Source organism: Lactuca serriola, chromosome 4 (genome assembly GCF_051521515.1).
Source record: "Lactuca serriola cultivar US96UC23 chromosome 4, Lser_US96UC23_V15, whole genome shotgun sequence".
Taxonomy (NCBI): domain Eukaryota; kingdom Viridiplantae; phylum Streptophyta; class Magnoliopsida; order Asterales; family Asteraceae; genus Lactuca; species Lactuca serriola.
In genome coordinates, this window is record NC_136411.1 from 24,463,032 (window position 1) to 24,485,672 (window position 22,641).

The following is a 22,641-nucleotide window of genomic DNA, read 5'->3' on the forward strand; positions in this document are numbered from 1 at the left end:
CGAAATTAGGAAAATCATATCACTAAAACTTCCATATATAGGTTAATATAATAAAAGGATGATTAAATAAATCTACTATAATAAATGAAGGTTTTTTTGCCACATGTCATCTTCTCATTCATTTGGACACATGGTATTTTTTAGAATTTTTAAAATTTCTATTTTCCACTTGTCATTTTATTATATTTTTTATTTTATTAAATTAAAATTCCACATTCAATATGTAAGGTAATATATATGTAAAGTATTTATTAGAAATGGTTTATATATGTAATGTATTGAATACATTAAAGTCTCATTAATTTTAATAATTCAAATTTTTTTTTATTTTTCTTATAAATTCAAACTATTCAAATTATTAAAATTTCATATTAATTTTTTTAATTAAACTCATGTAATACATGGGTCTCACATCTAGTTAGATATTAAAATAGAAAAGCATTTGCAAACCTTTCAATATTTGAAAGGTGTTGGTCTACAAGCCAAATTGGAATATATATGTGCCATTGCGAGTTGTTTAAAAGCCTTCGCTGTGGGTGGTCTTATTCTCTCATTTGGATTCCATTGAATCTCATTTTATATTTCCCCCACTTATTGCATCCAAGTATCCAACCCCTTCTTCCACTTATTCCCACTCCAACCCATTTTTTATTCTTTAGTGGCTTCAATAATTAACCATCTTCTAAAGATTGAATACTTTTAGTTCCTTTATGTAGCAAGACACATAATAATTTTATTATTAAATATCGTCAAATATAAGTCATCATAACATGGCATTGTGATACCACAAAAGGTGGTACATATGATCTTAATTTTTTTAAATAATAACACATAGGAACTTGGACTTTATGGGCTAAACCCAAATATCTTTGGGGCCATCTTTAGCAATGGGTCTAAAGTGCTCGGATGAAACTTCCTAGCAAATACGAAGCAAATCTTGCTATTAACACCGTTATAAGTACAATTGGACCCGTATCTAACCTCATTTATAAACGTTTTGGTGATATCTTTTTTCATAAACATCCTAGGGTGGGACCCACCACCAGACCAATCTGTCCACGTCACAGTTGTATTTGTGGTCAAATCAGGACGAATCTTATTTACTAGTGTAGGTAAGTAATGTTCATCCATATAACAAGGTGGCAAACAATGAGTTTGGAACACGTGATAATACGTTTTGTCAGAGATTATTTCATGAGCGAGCCCTCGGTTAACTTCGAACCATTGGGAACCTTTACGCCAATCTTTTAACGTTATTGTGGGACCCATACGTTTGTTGTATCTCCCACGACCTATTTTCCTTGGGTCATCAAATGAACTAAGGAAACTTCCGTTGGCATTCATGAGGTAATTGTAGATGGTAGTGAAATTGAATAGAGGAATGCATGATTCCGATAGTAATACGAACCTTTGATTTGAGAAGTCGAGTAATGCATTTGCTAGAAGTCTTCTCTCAGCATCAGTCATTGTTGGTTTTCCCCATTGAACAAACTGTAAAATGAATACGAAAAGACAAGGTGACGTTTTCTTTATTATTGTGTTTAGTAGATTTCTAAAAAGATTTAAAAAACAAATCTACTTTTTAAAAACCTTGCTTGGGATTCTTCGTTTATAAAATACCGATGAGTTTGGAGGTTCGTAGTTGAAATCGGGAGATGTGTGAAGGTAAATCGAGAAAAGACCATCATGCCCTTCAAAGAACTTTTCCCAAAATAACCTTAAGGGCAAATGTCTCCTCGCCAAGAACATGAAAGCGACTTTCTTTGGATCTTCAGCTATACGCGGGACCATCATTGCTTTCTCCATGAGCTCTTCATCGCTCAGTGAATGCCAAATGTCCACAAGACCAGTCGAATCAGTAAATTCTATAACACGGTCTATTGAAGGAAAATACGATGAAGATCTATGAAATATAAAGACCGAAGAATAAGGAGTTTTCGTGACTCTGGTGAATCGAGGGAAATACAAATCTGTAGGGATTACAATTGTTTTGTAACGATCAATAAGGAATGTGACTAGAATAAACACAAGAAGTACCATGAGAACACTTATGTTTATGGTGGAGGATACATGGATGCCACCTTTGCTAATCTCTCGTTTCAATTGATTTCTATTTATTTTGACAAACATTTTTGAAAACTCTTATCATTCAAGACGTTCTACATAAACTCTTTATAGTATAAAGTACCAGAAAAATAAAAGTACAAGATACAACACATGATATCTTCAGAAAATGGCTTTTCTTGGGTTGTAGAAATGGTGTGATTACTACTCATGAGTCATGATATAACAAATGAATATCAACCCTTTTAAATTCCTAATGATGAATCTTGTGTTTTGAACCCTAAAGTATGTCATTTAGGACCTGAAAACATGACATAAAAATCATGGTTACATTATCATTTTACTTTTACTTGTAATAACGTATTTTAATTATAAAGTTATCAAACATATTTAATCATGTGAATTTTACAATTTTCTTTCAACTTTACTAAAATTAACTTATGAATCATAAATTTTGGATAGTGTGATAAAATTTTATTCAATTGGAAATGTGATAAAGTTATTTGAGAGATCAAATATCCTTTTATTTTTTTCTTCTTACTATCTTCCTACACATTTAAGATTGTGATATTTATCATATTTAATAAAATTAATAAATTTTATTATATTTGTCATCATCTAAAAATGATAAGAGGATAGATGGTAAAACAAAAAATAAAAATATATTTAATTTCTCGAATTATTTTATTGTTTTAAAAAAAACAACAAAAAATAATTTTTGTTATAATCTATTTTTGGATTTCGTGGAAATCTCTTTTAGTTTAGTTACTTTATTATACAAAACTTATTTTTGAAGTAAGGCCAAATGGAGTGGAGTGGGGAGCTAACGCGAGAAGGGGAACCACACATCGGAACATAATACCAGGGGTGTGGTTTGAGGGTTGCAGTTTAAGGGGAGGACTGGCTTCTTCGCCACCTCTCTTTTTACCGGACAATTTTTTTTTTCTTTGCCTTTTTCTAATGGTAACATCAAAGGAAAATGTTTTTTTTTTTTTTAAATCTCATTTAAAACAACTACATTCAAGCGGCTATTTTTTTTAAATTCATTTATAACCCTATAAATACCAAACCAACCTAACTTAATTCTTTCACTTATTTCTACATATTCTTTCAAAAAACACATTAAAACACAATGTTATCATCTTCGTCATCCGATTCGACGGTTTAAGAATATATATTATTTATCAGTTCCGTCATGAAAAAAACTGTAGGGTATTTCTGAAACCGACCCAAAAATACCAACCCAAAATTTTTTGTTTTTAAAACATTACAAAAACCATAATATCATCTAACATTTAATAAAGCCATGATTCGAGTGTCTCAAAAGGTCATAGTAATGTATCTAATCAAACTAATGCCAATATCATATCAAACATCTGAACAAACTCCCAGGATAAAACTGTGGTGTGTGTCATGCCATCATCCCGAGCTCTTCCCCTTGCTAGCAGAAGTACCTGAAACCAAAACTGAAACTGTAAGCACGAAGCTTATTGAGCTCACCCAAACAACTACATACCATACAATAACATATAAACACATATTGGGTCTTGTCCACTGCATCAGACTGAAGTCTGGAAACTGCATCGGACCAAAGTCCGAAACTAACCAGGGCCTTGCCCTCTGCATTGGACCATAGTCCGGAAACTGCATCGGACCGAATTCCGGAACTAACCAGGGCCTTGCCCTCTGCATCGGACCGAATTCCGGAAACTGCACCAGACCGAAGTCCGGAACTAACCAGGGCCTCGCCCTCTGCATCGGACCAAAGTCCAGAAACTGATTAAACATAGCATAGCATAATCATAACTACTAGCATAAACATATATATTGCATACGGCATCGAACCGAATTCCGGAACACATAACATAAAGACATGCTTGAATCACAAAGACATCAAGCACACTGAACTACTGCATCAGACTGAAGTCCGGAACTACTGCTAACTAAACGGGCCGGCATTGTGGCCGTAGACCCGTTCCTACTGGAAGGAAACTCACCTCACACTGCTAAAGTCCTGTAGACACAATCCCACACTGTTGAAGTCCTGCAGACTCAACCCTAGCTTCTGGATGACAAATTCCCAAACTGTCAAAACCAAAACAACACCTAATTAATAATTGGGTCCTAACACATAACCATAATACATACTTTGGATAATTACTATGTTGCCCCAAACTTTGCTTTATGCAAGCCCAAGGCCCAATCCATAGGCCCAAATTCAACTAGGAAACCAAAGCCCAACATATGGCACAATTTTCCAAATTGGGCCTAAGCCTATACATGGTCTTATTCTAAGGCCCAACATCATATAATCATTAAGGCCCAAACTGTGGCCCATCTATGGCCTAATTGTCCAAATTGGGCCCAAACCCCTTACATGGGCCTTACCCTAGGCCCATTAAATTATTTTAGTCCATATGATTATTCTTGGATGGCCCATGAATAATCCAATCATCAAGGCCCAACAGAAAGGCCCAACAATAAACCCAAGTGAAGTTAGGGTTTCACATAAAATGCCGATTAGGGTTAAGTTTCCTACTTAACCCATTAAGGACTTAATCCATTAAGTCCAATATTGCTTAGATTAATTTATGTCAATTATTATTATTTAATATTCCAAGTTATTAAACAATTCCAGTGTGTGTTCCGATTAATTCCCCAAATTAAGGTTTTATTGTCGTTAGGGTTTTCTAACCCAACTACTAGCCCATTTATCAATTTGTTGGACTTTTAGGTCAACTAGGGCTTTATTGGGCCTATTAGGCTCACAAGAATATCATTAAGCCCATTAGGGTTTTCCTTAGGCCCATTAGGCTTCATTGGGTCCATTAGGGATTACAAGCCCCATTAGGGTTTCAAGCACCCCCAAACGAATCAACTCACAAGGCAAGCACACCGCCACCCGACACGGCGGCCGGTGGCGGCAGGAGTCGGCAGCCACCACCCTAAGGTGGTGGTTTTTCAATTTCCTTTCATTATTTTTCTTTGCGGTTACATTTACAATGCTAAAACTCAAAATAAACACACACACACACACTAAATAGTTTAAACACACACACAACCACCCTATGGTGGCCGGTGGTGGGTTTTCTAAGGATTCTAATCAAGCAACACCCGAGGAGAATAGCTTCAGCTACAATAAACGCACCCATAGCACCATTACACACCTATAGACAGCACATGGGGGCAACAAAGGATTTTTATGATGGCAGCGACGATAGCAACCGGTGATACTGAAACTTCCTTCCAGTTGCCGATGATTCTAGCTTGTTCATGACCACACAGCAGCGAGTTCGACCCATCGTCGTCCCCCCGTGGTAGTCCCAGTCGCTCACAGTGTCGCTGGAAATGAAATATGGTGATGGCGGCGCTGGAGGTCATTGAAACGGAGATGGCAGTGGTGTAGAATCGGAGGTAACGGCAGCAACAGGTTCGTGGTGGCAGCTTCGGTGGTCGACGGACTCAGTAGTGGTTCCCGGCATCTACAGCGGATCGGAGGGGCGGTGGTTCGGTGACTCTTCATCGTTTTGACGCTGCTCATGGCTTTTCGTCACAAACCATGGTTACGCCGATGATTGGCTTCGCTTAGTCAGCACTGGTGGCTAGCAGACGATGGTCGAAAACGGAAGAGATGGGAGTGGCGGCGACTGGACGACCATGGTGAGGGTGGCGGCTGAAAGCATTGCTTAGGGTTAGGGTTTTTTCCAATATACTTAGCTATATATATGTAGTTGCATGAGGGGAGGTGACGGGTGTAACCCGTGTTTCACAAACTTACATCCATTTTAACAAGATCGACCCTCCCCACCCAAATCTTTTCCAATTTAAATCCAAATCTTACCTTGTAGCCCCTAACTCCATAATTTCATTTCATTTTAAGTCCAAAACTTACCAAATAGCCCTCCACTTGAGAATCTTTTGCAAAGCAACCCAACGATTACCTTTTTAACCCCTGCCTTCAATATTCTTTACAAATTAACCCCAAAACTTACACTTAATTAATTTATTTAAATAAACGGGCGTTACAACTCTCCCCCACTTAAATTAGATTTCGTCCTCGAAATCATTCCTTACCATTCCCTACTCACCCAACCACTCTAGTAGCATGGTCACCAACTTGGGCACACCCTAGCCTTCCCAGGGTAGCCTTGACCAGTCTTCGTAGAGACCTAAAATCCGCAGGTGAACGAATTCCTCACAACAAGATCACATCTACTTCGTCTAAAATTTGCTATCTTGAGATAGTCTGATTCCCTGACAGACCACTCATAATGGATCATTATTGTTGAATCCAGCCTGTTTACACTGCAACTGACTACTCAACTTCTGATTACTCGAGGTTCCTACTATAAATAGGGTCACAGACCCAATTATCCATGTTGGTCACTTATGCTTGGCTAAGGCTCAGGTAATCCCGCTGCGATCGACTTAGCTTAACCCAAGCAATCTGTTATTCCATCCGTACTCTTAACCAAAAACACTAATATTAATACTGCCCAAACACTGGAACCGCCTAAACACTGAATTGTTGGATTAGTGTCTAAGCCCGTAACCATATTTGTCAAGTACTTGACCCGATTGTGCATGGTCCTTTTGGGTTGCCTTCACCAAAGCAACTTGACTGGAGAAATAATAGAGAAAGAGGTTATTATGATTTATTAATATGTTACAAGAATAATATATTAAAGGAGAAATCATATTTGTTTAATTAATATTGGTCAATAATTAATTAAGAATTAATTTTGTGATCAAATGTAACTAATTAAACTAGAAGGGTTGAATTGTAATTATGTGATAGTTGCAAATTAGGGCATTGGTTGCCCCAAGGATAGGTTGGACGAATTTAAGGTGATAAGGCCTTAGAATTCGTCCATGATAAGGATTCAAGGCTTATCTTATGGGTTGCTTGGTGGGCAAGCAACTAGATAAGGATAAGGACTGAAACCCTAATCTCTACACCTATATAAACACCCCTTTGGCACATGAATTCGTCTATGAATTCCTAAAGGGTTCCTAGGGACGAATTTCATACATATTCTCTCTCTCTCTCTCTCTCTCTCTCTCTTGCCTCTCCATTTGCTCTTGGTGTTTGTGAGCCATTAGAGGTACTACACTTGTGGTACTTGCTTTCAAAGACAAGAAGATTCAAGATTTAAGTTGTTATTACAATATAACAACAAGAGGTATGTATTTCATCTTTCCTTGTGGATTTCGAAATTCCTAGAAGCCTTTTAGGGTTCTTCAAGTGTTCATAATGTTGTATAACTAATAGTGATAACATAGATCCAACTCTAGGGTTGCATGCACACATAGGATTGTTTGTATAAAACCCATCAGTGGTATCAGAGACTTTGGTTAAATTGTTTTCAATTAGTATTATACAATTGTATGAACTTGACATACTAGGGTTTATAGCCAATAAACCCTAGGAGGCTAGAAATTTCGAGATTAGGGTTTCTATACCCTAATTTGCGAAAATTTGAAAGGGTTTTCAAATCCTTTCCTTAAGCCTCAAGATTTCGAAATCTAGGGTTTAAAAAACCCCATGATTTTCAAAATTAGCCTCCTCCCAAGATAAAATCCTAAATTTTAGGGATTTGGATTATCCTATATCTTGTAATTATCATTTAATGGTAATATATGGTAATTAAAGATTTTGAATTATCCTATCCCGTGATTTTCGAAATATAGAGGGATTAAAAGGATTAGGATAAATTAATTGTTTAATTGGTAATTATCCTTTATGATTTAGATAATCCCTTATGATTTAATAATTTAAATTAATAGTTTAATTCAAGATAATTATTAAATCAAGAGTTTTAATATTTAAAATTTTAATTTAAATAGTCTTAAATTCAAAAATTTTAAAGTGAGATTAAAACCTAATTGTTTTGAAAGGTTTCAAAAACTTGCCCTCAAGTTTTGGAATTTAAATTGTTTGATTAAAAGTTTAATTTTGAAAAATGTTAAATTCTAAAACCCTAATTTTGAAAAAGTTCAAATTACACCCTTATGGTTTTATTAAATTAATTAAGTGTGAAATTAAAAGAGAGTTAATAAATCCATAATGATGATGTTTATATTTTATTAAAAGTGTAATTTATAAAATTTTAAACCACCTAGTATTTTAAAAGTGTAAAATACACCCTTATACTATGTATAACATTAAAAGTCTAATATTATATATGTATAACTTAAATGCTAGTCTTACCGTTAGTAGGCCTCATTCACGAAGCCGATCTATAAGGGGGGTATAAGGTTATGGCCTATAAAATGGCCGTTTAATGGGTATCCACTCTTACCCACCGCTTCCTTGATTGGTGGAGGGTCGTTAGCCGAACGGGTAGGATAGGGCAATCCTTTCTTCATTAATAAGTATAATGAATCTATGTAAAGTAACTAAACGCTTTTACAAATTCCCAATCTTAGTTACTTTAGGCAAAAGTGAAATTGATGCAATCCCATGAAATTACACTTTATACCCTTGCTAAGACGTTAGTGGAGCGCGTGTGGTTAACCGGCACACTAATTGGGTTCTAAGCAAAGGTGGCAAAGGGTGACTAAATGTTTGTCATAGTTCGATGGAGCGTGTGTGGTTTACCGGCACATCGAATAGGTGACTGTAACAATGAGGGCACCATGTAGATTTGCATGGTTATTCACACCCACTTTGTGATCCTCGGCATCCCAGTCACAAACGAGAGGGGCATATCGAGATTTAAACATGCCATTGAAAAGTTCAATGAATCTCAAAGGAAATCTAGGAATTCTTAATACATTTAAAACTCAAGCCTTTATGTTTTTCATGGTGAAGAATTAGTGAATCGTCATTCACTTACCTCCGAATTATTTGCATGTTGGATTACGGCATCCCTCTTCTAATGTGTAAATAATGTTGTTGGATCCTAGTCTTAATGTCTCATTTGGGTGTTTCATTGAGGATTCAATCAACTAACTTGAAATTTCTCCCGTTTTATAGATGTGTGATTCTAACCGTGTTCTTCCCAAATCCCAAGGAAAAAGTGTTCCTTTTGAAAGTGAAAGCTTGTTCCAAAGTGAAGGATCAATGTGGACTAGCTTGATTTCACTCCCTCCTCCTCCTCCCTTTTTTCTCCCCGAACCACAAGATCAAAGATTTGAAAGGTTCAAGATCACCGAAACCTTATTGGCAATGGAACATGAAGATGGTAAACACGTGTGTGCTCACGTCCTAAGGATGAAATCACACATTAATAGGTTGATTATGTTGGGTGCTTCTTTTCCCAATAAGTTGGTTATGGACTGGGTTCTTCAGTCACTCCCTAAATCATATGATAAGTTCGTAAGAGAGTATTATATGATGGATCTTGACGCGACCCTCGTTGACTTAACTTACATGCTTATTGCTGCTGAATCAGAAATGATTTGGCAAAGCAATGGAGCATATTTGTCTAATAATTCAACCAACCATGCTTCCGTGAACACTCTAGAAGAACCCACTTGTTTCTGCTGCCAAGAGAAGGGGAAATGGATAGGAAGCTGCCCAAAGGACCTGAAGAGTCTAAGAGATGGGAGAGTCAAGAAGTATGGCTCTACTTCAGGTATAAAATCCACTATCTAACTCCATTAAATTCCTATTCTTTATACATAATGTGATAAGATTACATTTGCATGTTTTGCAGAATTAGAGAAAAGAGAGGAAGTTTGATGGAAGAGCAAGATGAGTCTGATTACGAAGAAATGGATTACGATCGCATGGATTCGAAGATCAGATTTTGAGCTTAGGAAGTTATGATAGATTTGTTAGGAGTATTTGATTACATAGTTTTTCAGTTGAATTTTGCATTGTAAGGACATGTTTTCCGCTGCTTTTATGAATAAAATAAATTTTGGTTTTATCTTGTTTGTTTATCCTTACAATGGCATATATGAAAAATTGATGTTTGTGTACTTCTATTATTAGCAAAATGGATTTGATTCGTAATTAGGTTATTTGTGGAAGTGTCAAGAGTTTACCAAATAGGGAGAGTTTCTCATCGCCCAAGTTTCAAGTGGATAGGAACTTGGATTCGTGCAACAAGTATTGTATGATGAATGAGAACTTTCCCATTTGGGAAATTTAGACTAATTTTTTGACAAAGTGTCAAATTAAGGACTAAGAGATCGAGTACACTAGGTTGTACGTTGATCAAGTCTACCACAAAAGTGACAAAGACATTCGTCATGATTTACTAAAGTTTAGTGAATATGGTTATACCTATAAGATTGAGTATAATTCTAAGTTGATTGAAAGAGTTTCAATCAATAGCAAAACGAATAAGAAGAATCAAGTAGGCAGAAAGATGAAAGTTTCTCTATTCTAAGAAGAATGGAGAGTACATTTTATTATGTTTTATGATAAGTCTTAATGATTAAGAACCTTATCTCAATTGATCCTCTAACTGAGTCTTAGTACAATTTGTATGTCTAAAAAGAGGAATCGAGAATTGTGGAAATGGTTAAATCAAGAAGTCAATCATACTTCGTTCCAACATCAAGTCACTCCAAGATTGTGAATTGAGTGACAAGTCTTAAGAAGGTTTATAACATTCATCAAACGTGGAATTTGGAAAAAGGATTTTCTTATTCTTGAACATTTGAAATTGGTAAGTTGTGATTTCTTGGATAAGACGAAGACCAACTAGGACCAATTACATGAAGTGTTTGTCTAGATAAAAGCTACACTAACTCATGAATATTTGTTTGTCAAGAAATGTTTCTTGACAAGAGAACCTTATATGTAAAGGAGTCAGTGGGAGTCTTAATGGTATTGAAAGGTTTCAAGAACAAATCAAGAATAAACCTTATCAATCATCACTAGCACACGACTTGAGGTTTACAACCTATCGTGTTGACACTATTTTGTTTTCTGTGCCATTCCAATTGAGTTTTCTGTATATGTGAGTTATACGAGTTCTCAATGGATTGTATAGGGGCAAGACACCTTGTTCAATGGAAAGTACATTGGAATGAAGGGGTGGGCTGTTCAATAACTTGGAAGTAATGGTGGGACCCTTGATGGCAATAAAATTAAGAAGAACAAGTTCTATCCATAAGAAGTTTGAATTTGTCACTAACATTATCTTGTGATTATGGTTATGATGAATTCACATGGATGGGAATGTATACACCACAAAATCTAAGTGTCATAAGGTTTCTCTCATTCATGAAAATGGTTGTGTGGAAACGCTTTCACTAAGAGAGATTTTGAAGATAGCATTATGTAATTTGGGTTTCTAAAATTCAACTATGATTACGGCATACCTCTTCATAGTTCGAATTGTGGGAAATGGCAAATGGGTCTGAACATTTTAGACTTGTTGATATGAGTCTTAGAATCGTTTAGACATATACATATGAGCTGTCCAAGGAAAAGTGTATGAGTTTGAGAAGCTTAGATAGAGTCTTATCGAAGCATCTAGTATTAGAAATATGAACTTAAGAAAGTGTTTTCTAGAAGTTCAGCTGATTTCTGAATACATGTCAAAGCTAGTGGGAGCATAAGTGTTATGCTAGTAAAGAAATAATTATCATGTAAGTGGAAGCATGATTATTATGGTAAGTATTGCTAGTTAGCAATATTAATTAAAGAAAACAAGAGTTATACTTTGCAAAGTTGTAAGAATTGAAAAGTTGTTTTTCTATAATTAAGGGAGAGAATATTGTACTTCGTTCAAAATCTAAAGCTTAGATTGAGAAATTTTAATAAATTTAGTCAAATGATACATAGTGTGTTCTTAAATTTCGATTATGATTACGGTATCCCTCCTCATAGTTCGAATAGTAAGAACGTGACACATAAAATATTATGGCAGAAGATTGATAGAGTATCGTATCTTTATGTAAGACATTATGCATCGTGTCCCATACGCTTCGAGTAAAGGATCGATTGCAAGTGCTATAATATTTGACTATTCTAAAATTTTCCAAATGTATAGCGCATTAAGAAGGGAAAAGGACGAGAATTGGCATTGACTAAGATAATTAAACAACTATCAAAGGACGATCTAAAGTTCGCTGAGGATTGGTCACTTGTGAGTAGTTGGAAGTATGGTATTGAATGGACCATATCGACATTATTATGAATAAATAAGATTCTATTAAGAATGAGTTGTCATATGGTAAATATGGAAATGTTTCCATAATTGGGAGTTGGAAATTAAGAATTTATGTCTAGATTAGAAAATTTTATGCAAAAGGATGTTCAAAGGAATGTACTTTGAGTGAGAGACATCACATCTATAGAATTTTTCTGTAACAATTTTTGATAGAGTACCTTGTGATTTCGTTGGCCAAGTCTTTGTGATTTTTGTGCCGTGACTTCACAAGAGGATCATTGCATAAAATATTAGAATTTGACATATTCTAAAAGGTGGCAAGAATTTAGTATTCTTACACTAATTATAAGGATTGGGGATTGTGAAATGAGTTTCATTTGAAAAGTTTCAATTGATCTATTTCACAAAGTATGGACCATAGGAAACCAAAGTGTGCATGCTTGTAGCATGGGACAATTATGGTTATGATTCGAGTTATAAAGTTGATTATCTGAAACATTAAACAATAGATAATGAGTAATCAATATGGTGATTAAATAAAGGTGTTTTATTTATACTCACAAGTTTGGGGTCATATAAGATTAAGTATTATCATTGTGTTTCACATTGCATGTTTTGACTTCCTGAATAATTAATTATTTCATAATAATCAAATTATTCGAATGGTCCACAGTCGTTCATATGTTGGAAGTAGGTATGAATGAAGACTGTCATGAATTGGTTTGTAGATTGTCTAAAGTGTATTAGGCATAGCAAAGGTTTGCTGCAATGTTCATGAGTGCTTATGAATATGATTTTGAGCATTGGATTAAACCCACACTCACTTGGATCGCTTCATGGATTTTATCATGAGCGATTGGTGAGACGATAATATCTTGTATTCTTGAAACCGAGATGTGTGAGTTGTATCTTGCGAATCGGTTACACATTGATAATATGTAAACGCACCAGTAACTTGGTGTTATAAAACATATTGTTGTGTGTGATTTGGTGAGTGAGTGCAAGCAAACATTGAGTCGAAGTTTATCCATTCCTTTTACCCAAAGTAGGATAAAAGCGATATCTGTGGGACCCTCGATGATTTAGTGATGAGAAACGTAAATGCTTGGCCGGGCTAGGGCTAATTTGATTTGTTCAATTAGTCAGTCGTCGTAAATCGGAAATCGGGAAACAACACATAGACTGAGAGAATGATTTCAATCCATGTCTCACGTCTATACGATATCTAGAATGGAGGAATATATGATCCCTTATCTAAAGGATAAGTCCCTGATAAGATCAGAGTTCGACAGCATCTTCGAGATCTACGATTGCTAATCGAGTTGTACTTGCATTTGTGGTTACTATACTTATCCAAGTGAGAGACTGTTGGATTAGTGTCTAAGCCCGTAACCATATTTTTCAAGTACTTGACCCGATTGTGCATGGTCCTTTTGGGTTGCCTTCACCAAAGCAACTTGACTGGAGAAATAATAGAGAAAGAGGTTATTATGATTTATTAATATGTTATAAGAGTAATATATTAAAGGATAAATCATATTTGTTTAATTAATATTGGTCAATAATTAATTAAGAATTAATTTTGTGATCAAATGTAATTAATTAAACTAGAGGGGCTGAATTGTAATTATGTGATAGTTGCAAATTAGGGCATTGGTTGCCCCAAGGATAGGTTGGACGAATTTAAGGTGATAAGGCCTTAGAATTCGTCCATGATAAGGATTCAAGGCTTATCTTATGGGTTGCTTGGTGGGCAAGCAACTAGATAAGGATAAGGACTGAAACCCTAATCTCTACACCTATATAAACACCCCTTTGGCACATGAATTCGTCTATGAATTCCTAAAGGGTTCCTAGGGACGAATTTCATACCTATTCTCTCTCTCTCTCTCTCTCTCTCTCTCTCTTTTGCCTCTCCATTTGCTCTTGGTGTTTGTGAGCCATTAGAGGTACTACACTTGTGGTACTTGCTTTCAAAGACAAGAAGATTCAAGATTTAAGTTGTTATTACAATATAACAACAAGACGTATGTATTTCATCTTTCCTTTTGGATTTCGAAATTCCTAGAAGCCTTTTAGGGTTCTTCAAGTGTTCATAATGTTGTATAACTAATAGTGATAACATAGATCCAACTCTAGGGTTGCATGCACACATAGGATTGTTTGTATAAAACCCATCATGAACTTCCTGAAGCAGTATGCTGCTACATGGATGCTTCCCAAAATCTATCGAGACCTTCCTGGTCTCAATTCACCCATCTGTTATCTGAAATATCAGGTTCCGGCCTGGCTGCAGAGCCAAACGATCCTCACTTAGTCGTCTCACACGACTCCTGGACGAAATCCCTCTCTGGAACTAGTTGCCACTTGTTATCATGCCACTGTGGCTCTAACAAACTCCCAATCCAACCGATCGGGTCCATACGTCGAATTCTGAAAACACCAAATTTGAGGCTAAAACTGATTGCTACGTGACCAATGGTAGCCTTATATCATAACGAACTTAAGCAGTCCAATTCTTCCCTGATCTCCTAACTGTAGGTTCGTCCCAACTGTCGTATTGCTGGCTCAACCAGATCTAATCCATTTGGGTAATCCCGAAATCCAATCTGTGGATTTCCATATCCTCACTGCTGCATCCGAACTGGCGGGTACTACTGTTCCTTCCGCGTCCTAACAACGCACTCATGCTATCTACCAACCTAGTGAATGCTACGGCTACACTCGTAGACTTACAACACTCTATCGCTATCTGGCTGCTAGTGAATGCTACGGCTACACCCGCAGATTTACAACACTTCCCATGCTAACTGATCACTAGTGAATGCTACGGCTACCCCCGTAGTCTTACAACACTCCATACTAATTGTCCACTAGTGAATGCTACGACTACCCCGTAGTCTTACAACACTTTCCAAACCGGGTCAAACACGCGCTCGACCTAACACACCACTGAACTTGAGTCCTAACCGGAACTCTAACTTGGTTCTCGAAACCTGCTATCATGTGACCGCACTGTATCAGTACCGTACCCATGCCCGTGATCAAAGCATCACAATAACCCATGAAATCATCTACACCCTCTGGCAGGGTGAGAATCGGTGCCTCGCACAACCGCTGTCTGAGAGTCTCGAAGGCTGTCTGCTGCTCAGGCCCCCAGCAAAAGGCCACCGACTTCTTGGTCAGTCGGGTCAAAGGAACAGCAATCTCGGAGAAATCCTACATAAATCTCCGGTAATAACCTGCTAGACCCAGGAAACTCCAAATCTCAGATGGAGACCTCGGAATCTCCCACTGTATCACGGCCTCTATCTTGGCCGGATAGACTAGTATATCCTTCTGGTTGACAAGGTGCCCAAGAGATTGCACCCTGCGCAACCAGAACTCACATTTGGAGAACTTTATAAAAAGTATCTCCCCCACTTAGATTTAACTAAGTCTTCATGGCACGCAGGAATTGAAGGACTCCTAATCCTTCTCGCTTTCTAGTATCCAACTGATGACAACCTGTGCTTACCAATGCTAGCGATTAGTCACCGGTTAAAACTTAAGATCGCCCATACTTGGAAATCTTGATGAGTACTCTTGAAATCTGGTCCAGTCTGACACCTCAATCCACCTCCCATGCTGACAACTAGAGGCTCTAATCTTCACTCTGAATGACTAGTCCTCGTTCCCACTTCCAATATCGCAGCACCACTGAACTCTATCCGTACACAACCCATACGAAAATACAATTCTCCTGAACATCCGATGAACAGCCACTTATGCATCTAACACCCACAACTGACATCACCATCTTCGTGCTACTAATCCTAACTTAGCAATAGTAGTGCCTTGAACTCCAAAGTTCATCCATAGACAAATTCGAACATACCTAAACAATGGTAGAACCACTGAACCCTGACTTTACTAAAGAACTATCACTCTAATCCTGACCCAATATTCTCTGAATAATATTCCAAAACAGATCCCGAAAAAGATCTGTGATGAGAACGGTACACGCGGAATCCATTCCGCAAGACATGTCCCTCTGTAGGTTCATCATGGACTTTTCGGCATGCAGGATTGCATATATGATCCTTGATAACCCAAACACTAGCAGAGAACCGACCTGAGATATAACTTACCCAAACTCACACACAATTCCAAAGCGATATGGATTCCCAACGTCCATCTAGTAGCAGAATGAGATGACATTCCCACAAGATCTGACGAAATCGCGATCCTGATGACATGAACCAACTATAGAATCTTCCCTCCCAAAGGATTCTAAGGGTCCACAGACCTTGGGTTTCAAACGAACCCTTAACTTTCCCGCGACAAATCTGGCCCCAAAGGCCTCGCGACAACTACTGAGAGCTTCTAAAGTCATACCTTGGCTGAACTAAAGACCACCATGGTCCATTCCCATAACTCTATAAGTAAACTCCGATGAGATGAACTCCTGTGATCGCGAATATAGCCACATGCAACAGAGATCAAATAATCCTTCGAGTAAAAGACCCATCCCTAGAACGGTTGGACTTAAACAAGAGTTGCGCAATAGGGTCAAATCTATCACTCTGAGATTATCTAGCCTATGCCACATGTGACTTAGCATATTCACTTAATAGCTAGCTCACATTACTAAAAGTCCCACAAAGCACAAAGCAAGCAACATTCAGACAATGGAAAAGCTAACCAACATATTCCACTCAAATCATTCTATCCTCTAATCAGGAATCTGTACATGCAATTCAAAGGCTCATACAATCAGGCATAACCTAAACAGGCTATCCTATCACTGACTGATCAGTACTAGCATGCAAGTCTACAAGCATATATAGTAGGCATATAAGGCATCCTCCTAGATCCTTAGCCCTAATCTAGCATCTAGTTTACATAATCATATCATAACATAACATATCATAACATGTATGGGTATCTTGGGGAAAACTTACTTGAGCTTGGCTGATTGCATGCACCACACCCTTTTCTCTTTTTCAAAAACTCTTTTCTTTTTAAGTTTCTTTTTCAAAAATTCTTTCGAAAACATTTTTCTTTTGATGATCTTTTTACCATTTCCTTAGTTTGAGTCCAGTCACACCCGCAAGTGTGCCTGAATCCCTCAAACCAAGGCTCTGATACCAACTTGAAACATCCCGAATTACCAACCTAAAATTTTTTGTTTTTAAAACATTACCAAACCCATAATATCATCTTACATTTAATAAATCCATGATTCGAGTGTCTCAAAACGTCATAGTAAATGTATATAATCAAACTAATGCCAATATCATATCAAACATCTGAACAAACTCCCAGGATAAAACTGTGGTGTGTGCCATGCCATCATCCCGAGCTCTTCCCCTTGCTAGCGGAAGTACCTGAAACCAAAACTGAAACTGTAAGCGCGAAGCTTAGTGAGCTCCCCCAAACTACCACATACCATACAATAACATATAAACACATATTGGGCCTTGCCCACTGCATCAGACCGAAGTCCGGAAACTGCATCAGACCGAAGCCCCGGAACTAACCAGGCCCTTGCCCTCTGCATTAGACCGAAGTCCAGAAGTAACCAGGGCCTCGCCCTCTGCATCGAACCGAAGTCCGAAAACTAATTGAACATAGCATAGCATAATCATAACTAGTAGCATAAACACATATACTGCATACTGCATCGAACCGAAGTCCGGAACACATAACACAAAGACATGATTGAATTACAAAGACATCAAACACACTGAACTATTGCATCAGACTGAAGTCCAGAACTGTTGCTAACTAAACGGGCTAGCATTGTGGCCGTAGACCCGTTCCTACTGGAAGGAAACTCACCTCACACTGATGAAGTCCCGTAGACACAATCCCACACTGCTGAAGTCCCGCTGACTCAACCCTAACTGCTGGATGACAGATTCCCGAACTGTCAACACCAAAACAACACCCAATTAATAATTGGGTCCCAACACATAACCATAATACATACTTTGGATAATTACTACATTACCCAAAACTTAGTTTTATGCAAGCCCAAGGCCCAATCCATAGGCCCAAAATCAACTAGGAAACCAAAGCCCAACATATGGCCTAATTTTCAAATTGGGCCTAATCATATACATGGTCTTATTCTAAGGCCCAACATCATATAATCATTAAGGCCCAAACTGTGGCCCATCTATGGCCCAATTTTCCAAATTAGGCTCAAACCCCTTACATGGGCCTTACCCTAGGCGCATTAAATTATTTTAGTCCATATGATTATTCTTGGATGACCCATTAATAATCCAATCATCAAGGCCCAACAGAAAGGCCCAACAATAAACCTAAGTGAAGTTAGGGTTTCACATAAAATGCAGATTAAGGTTAAGTTTCCTACTTAACCCATTAAGGACTTAATCCACTAAGGACTTAATCCATTAAGTCCAATATTGCTTAGATTAATTTCTGCCAATTATTATTATTTAATATTCCAAGTGATTAAACAATTCCAGTGTGAGTTCTCATTAATTCCCCAAATTAGGGTTTTATTGTCGTTAGGGTTTTCCAACCCAACTACTAGCCCATTTATCAATTTGTTGGGCTTTTAGGTCAACTAGGGCTTTATTGGGCCTATTAGGCCCACTAGAATATCATTAAGCCCATTAGGGTTTGCCTTAGGCCCATTAGGGCTTATAAGGCCCATTAGGGTTTCAAGCACCCCCAAACGAATCAACTCACAAGGCAGGCACACCGCCACCTGACACGGGTGACAGCAGGAGGTGGCAGCTACCAACCTAAGGTGGTGGTTTTTCAATTTCCTTTCATTATTTTTCTTTTCGGTTACATTTACAATGTTAAAACTCAAAATAAACACACACTAAACTGCATAAATACACACACAGCCACCATATAGTGGCCGGTGGTGGGTTTTCTAAGGATTTTAATCAAGCAACACCCGAGGAGAATAGCTTCAGCTACAATAAATACACCCATAGCACCATTACACACCCACAGGCGGCACATGGCGACAGCAAAGGATTTTTATGATGGCAGCGGCGGCGGAACAACGGCAGCAACCGGTGATACTGAGTCTTCCTTCCAGTTGCTGAAGATTCTAGCTTGTTCATGACCACACAACAGCGAGTTCGACCCATCGTCGTCCTCCAGTGGTAGTCCCAGTCGCTCACAGTATCACTGGCAACAGAATATGGTGATGACGGTGCTGGAGGTCGTTGAAACGGAGATGGCGGTGGCGTATAATCGGAGGTAACGGCAGCAACAGGTTCGTGGTGGCAGCTTCGGTGGTCGACGGACTTAGTGGTGGTTCCCGACATCTACAGCGGATCGTAGGGGCGGTGGTTCGGTGACTCTTCATCGGTTTGACGCCGCTCATGGATTTTCGTCACAAATCGTGGTTGCGCCGATGATTGGCTTCGCTTGGTCGACACCGGTGGCTAGCAGACGATGGTCGGAAACGGAAGAGACGGGAGTGGCGACGACTGGACGACCATGGTGAGGGTGGCGGCTGAAAGCATTGCTTAGGGTTAGGGTTTTTTCCAATATACTTAGCTATATATATGTAGTTGCATGAGGGGAGGTGACGGGTGTAACCCGTGTTTCACAAACTTACATCCATTTTAACAAGATCGGCCCCTCCCCACCCAAATCTTTTCCAGTTTAAATCCAAATCATACCTTTTAGCCCCTAACTCCATAATTTCCTTTCATTTTAAGTCCAAAACTTACCAAATAGCCCTCCATTTGAGAATCTTTTGCAAAGCAACCCAACGATTACCTTTTTAAATCCTGCCTTCAAGATTCTTTACAAATCAAGCCCAAAACTTACACTTATTTAATTTATTTAAATAAACGGGCGTTACAACTATAACATTAATGTGAGCCACTACTTCATGGCATGACATTATACTGTTGTGTCATGTTTTGTAACCAGAATCTCCTAGAGGGAGAGCGTGAGTTTGTGTATAGATCTATACGAGATTGACCATCTTACACCTTGCTACTAGCTACAGTGGGACCTGCAGGTCTACGGGTGACGAATGTCATACCATTTCGATGTCTTCGAACGTCATGTTTTACTAGTCAATCAAGCATGGTTATAATCTCATCACATTTTACCTTAATTAAACAACTGGTTTAAGGTAGTTAGTATAATGGTAGTTACTATATACAATACTACAGTACATCTTTATTTTCCCATTACATTCACATTGTGATCTTCTCACATAAACTGTAATGTAAACTATATTTTGGTAATGATAGTCATACTTGGAAAAAAAACACTCACTTTTACAAACGAACAAACATACAGAACAGTCGTCTTGGTAGAAGGCTACATTTCAAGTAGAAAATATAGGATTTTCTAGGAGATAGAAACATTTACAACAAACACTTACAAAAAATAACTTGTATTCTTAGGTAACCAGTAGACAGGTACACTGGACTAGGTTTTGAGAAGACGGAGCGTGTTCAAGACTCGTCTTATATTTTGATTCATATTTTGGTATCTTTCAAACTATACACAGAACACACTTGTACTAAATTATACTATTAATGGAATGGATGATGTTGTTGCTTGTTTACTATTATACATTGACATGATATTGTACATAACGTCCTCCGTCCCCGAATGTTTCCGCCGTTCTGGTTTGGGGGTGCGACACTGAACGACGAAAAAAAGTTTAAACAGGCACAAGAGTCAGCTAGGAAGGACGTGGAGCGAACATTTTTGTGTACTCATGAGGGGTTGGCAAGTACTACAAGTCGAGGCACGGTCATATAAAGTGAAAATGTTGCAACATATAATGTACACATGCGCCATATTACATAATATGATTATAGAAGATGAAGAAAGAGTGATATCCGGATACAACGAAAACGAAGTTTTGTCAAATGTCAAAGGAGTAGTCGTTGGTACGTAAGAGTATAGGGCAAACAGAAAAAGTACATGATCGCGACATTCATCACGCCCTTTGTGCAGATTTGATGGAGCACGTTTATAGGGCTCACATATAGCCCCTGACAGAGTATTGACACGATGATTTGTTTGACGATTCATATGAAGATTTGGATATATTCATCGAGGACCCGAGTGAAGATTCGGATGACGATGTCGAGGACAACGATTCCAAGTGATGTATTTTGTTTTGTTTATTTTCAAAATTAGATATTATGTAATTCTTAATTATGTTTTCTAGGTCGTTTTTTTAATCTAGATTGTGTTTTTAATATTGGTTGTTTTTAGTTTTTTTTCAATCTTAATTGTTTTTTCATGTATCTTTTTAAGTAATGCAATATTTTTATTTTAATTAATTTTTGTGTTTATTAATCATTTTGAAAAAATTATATTTAGTTTTTGAATTATAAATCTTAAAAATCATTATTTTTATGTAAAAATAAAATAAAATAAAAGTGAAAGATAATGAAATATGACAATTTCTTGCATTTTTATGAGTGAAATGAAAATGATAGACAAGCTCACATGACACTCAAAAAATCAGAGGTAAAAGGTGATCATAGCTTATGGTCTAATAAATAAAAACTTTGTTTTGACTATAAGTGAAAAATATAAATTATACTTCACATAAGTATAAAATATGTTAATAAGAAACTTATTTTGTTAAATATTTTTATAAGAAACTTGTTTTGTTAAATATGTTTATAAGAAACTTGTTTTGTTATCTCTGTTGCTATGATTAACATTATATTTTTACAAAATAGTATCTTTGCATTTGTTTATCGGTTAATTTATTAAGTATTAAGTTATAACCCATAAAAATCATGGGAAAAATATTTATAAAATAAATAAATTATTAATAACATTTATGATTTTACAAAGACTTTTTTCATTGATTTTTTAAAATGAATTTTAATATTTGTTTGAATATCAAAAGTAAGTTTTGATTGAAATCTATCAAAATCCGTTGGATATAAGCACACTCGGATTTTTGTACCCTATTCATGACAAAAAAATTAGTTAAAAAAAATTAAATTTAATAAAAAATTAAATTAGAATTCAAAATATAACTTATTAAAACAATATTATAAAAGTGGATTTTACCATCTCATCTATCTATCAAGATCATATCTAATGATTTTACTATATTTGGGTTTGTATTCGAGAATGATTGCCACATACGGATAATACAGACTTTTAACGTGTAATCATCTTTCATATTATCCAATTCATTTATGAAATTGATGTTCTAGACATATGTTGTCACCGTAAAAAAAGAAGCAAAACTCATATACATTAACGTGGATTCTACTTCATGTTTATTTGTGAAATGTTTTACAAGACAACAAAATATTTTCAAACAAAACACAGATATGTAGCTTAAGTAAATTTTGTGTTCTTGGTTGAGAAATAGAGCAAAAGGGATAACATGAAAGGTTTTAAGTAAGAAGTACATTCAGTTAGTAGATATATCCGGCCGATGACAATGTTGGAGAACCTTTGCTTTTGTTTTCAGCAAATGAAGAATGACAAATGTTCGTGTAAATTGATAGTCAAAACA

The 22,641-nt window shown here is 36.9% G+C and overlaps 1 protein-coding gene across 1 annotated transcript; it reads right to left on the minus strand.

The window, feature by feature from the left end:
* Positions 1-846: 846 nt before the first annotated feature.
* LOC145098131 (glycosyltransferase BC10-like) lies at positions 847-19,441 on the minus strand. Its single transcript, XM_079035804.1, has 3 exons — positions 19,120-19,441; positions 1,591-1,877; positions 847-1,491 (listed from the first exon to the last, which is right to left on the minus strand). The coding sequence occupies exons 1-3, from the start codon at positions 19,439-19,441 to the stop codon at positions 847-849; spliced, it is 1,254 nt and encodes a 417-aa protein (XP_078891930.1).
* Between the last annotated feature and the right edge of the window lie 3,200 nt (positions 19,442-22,641).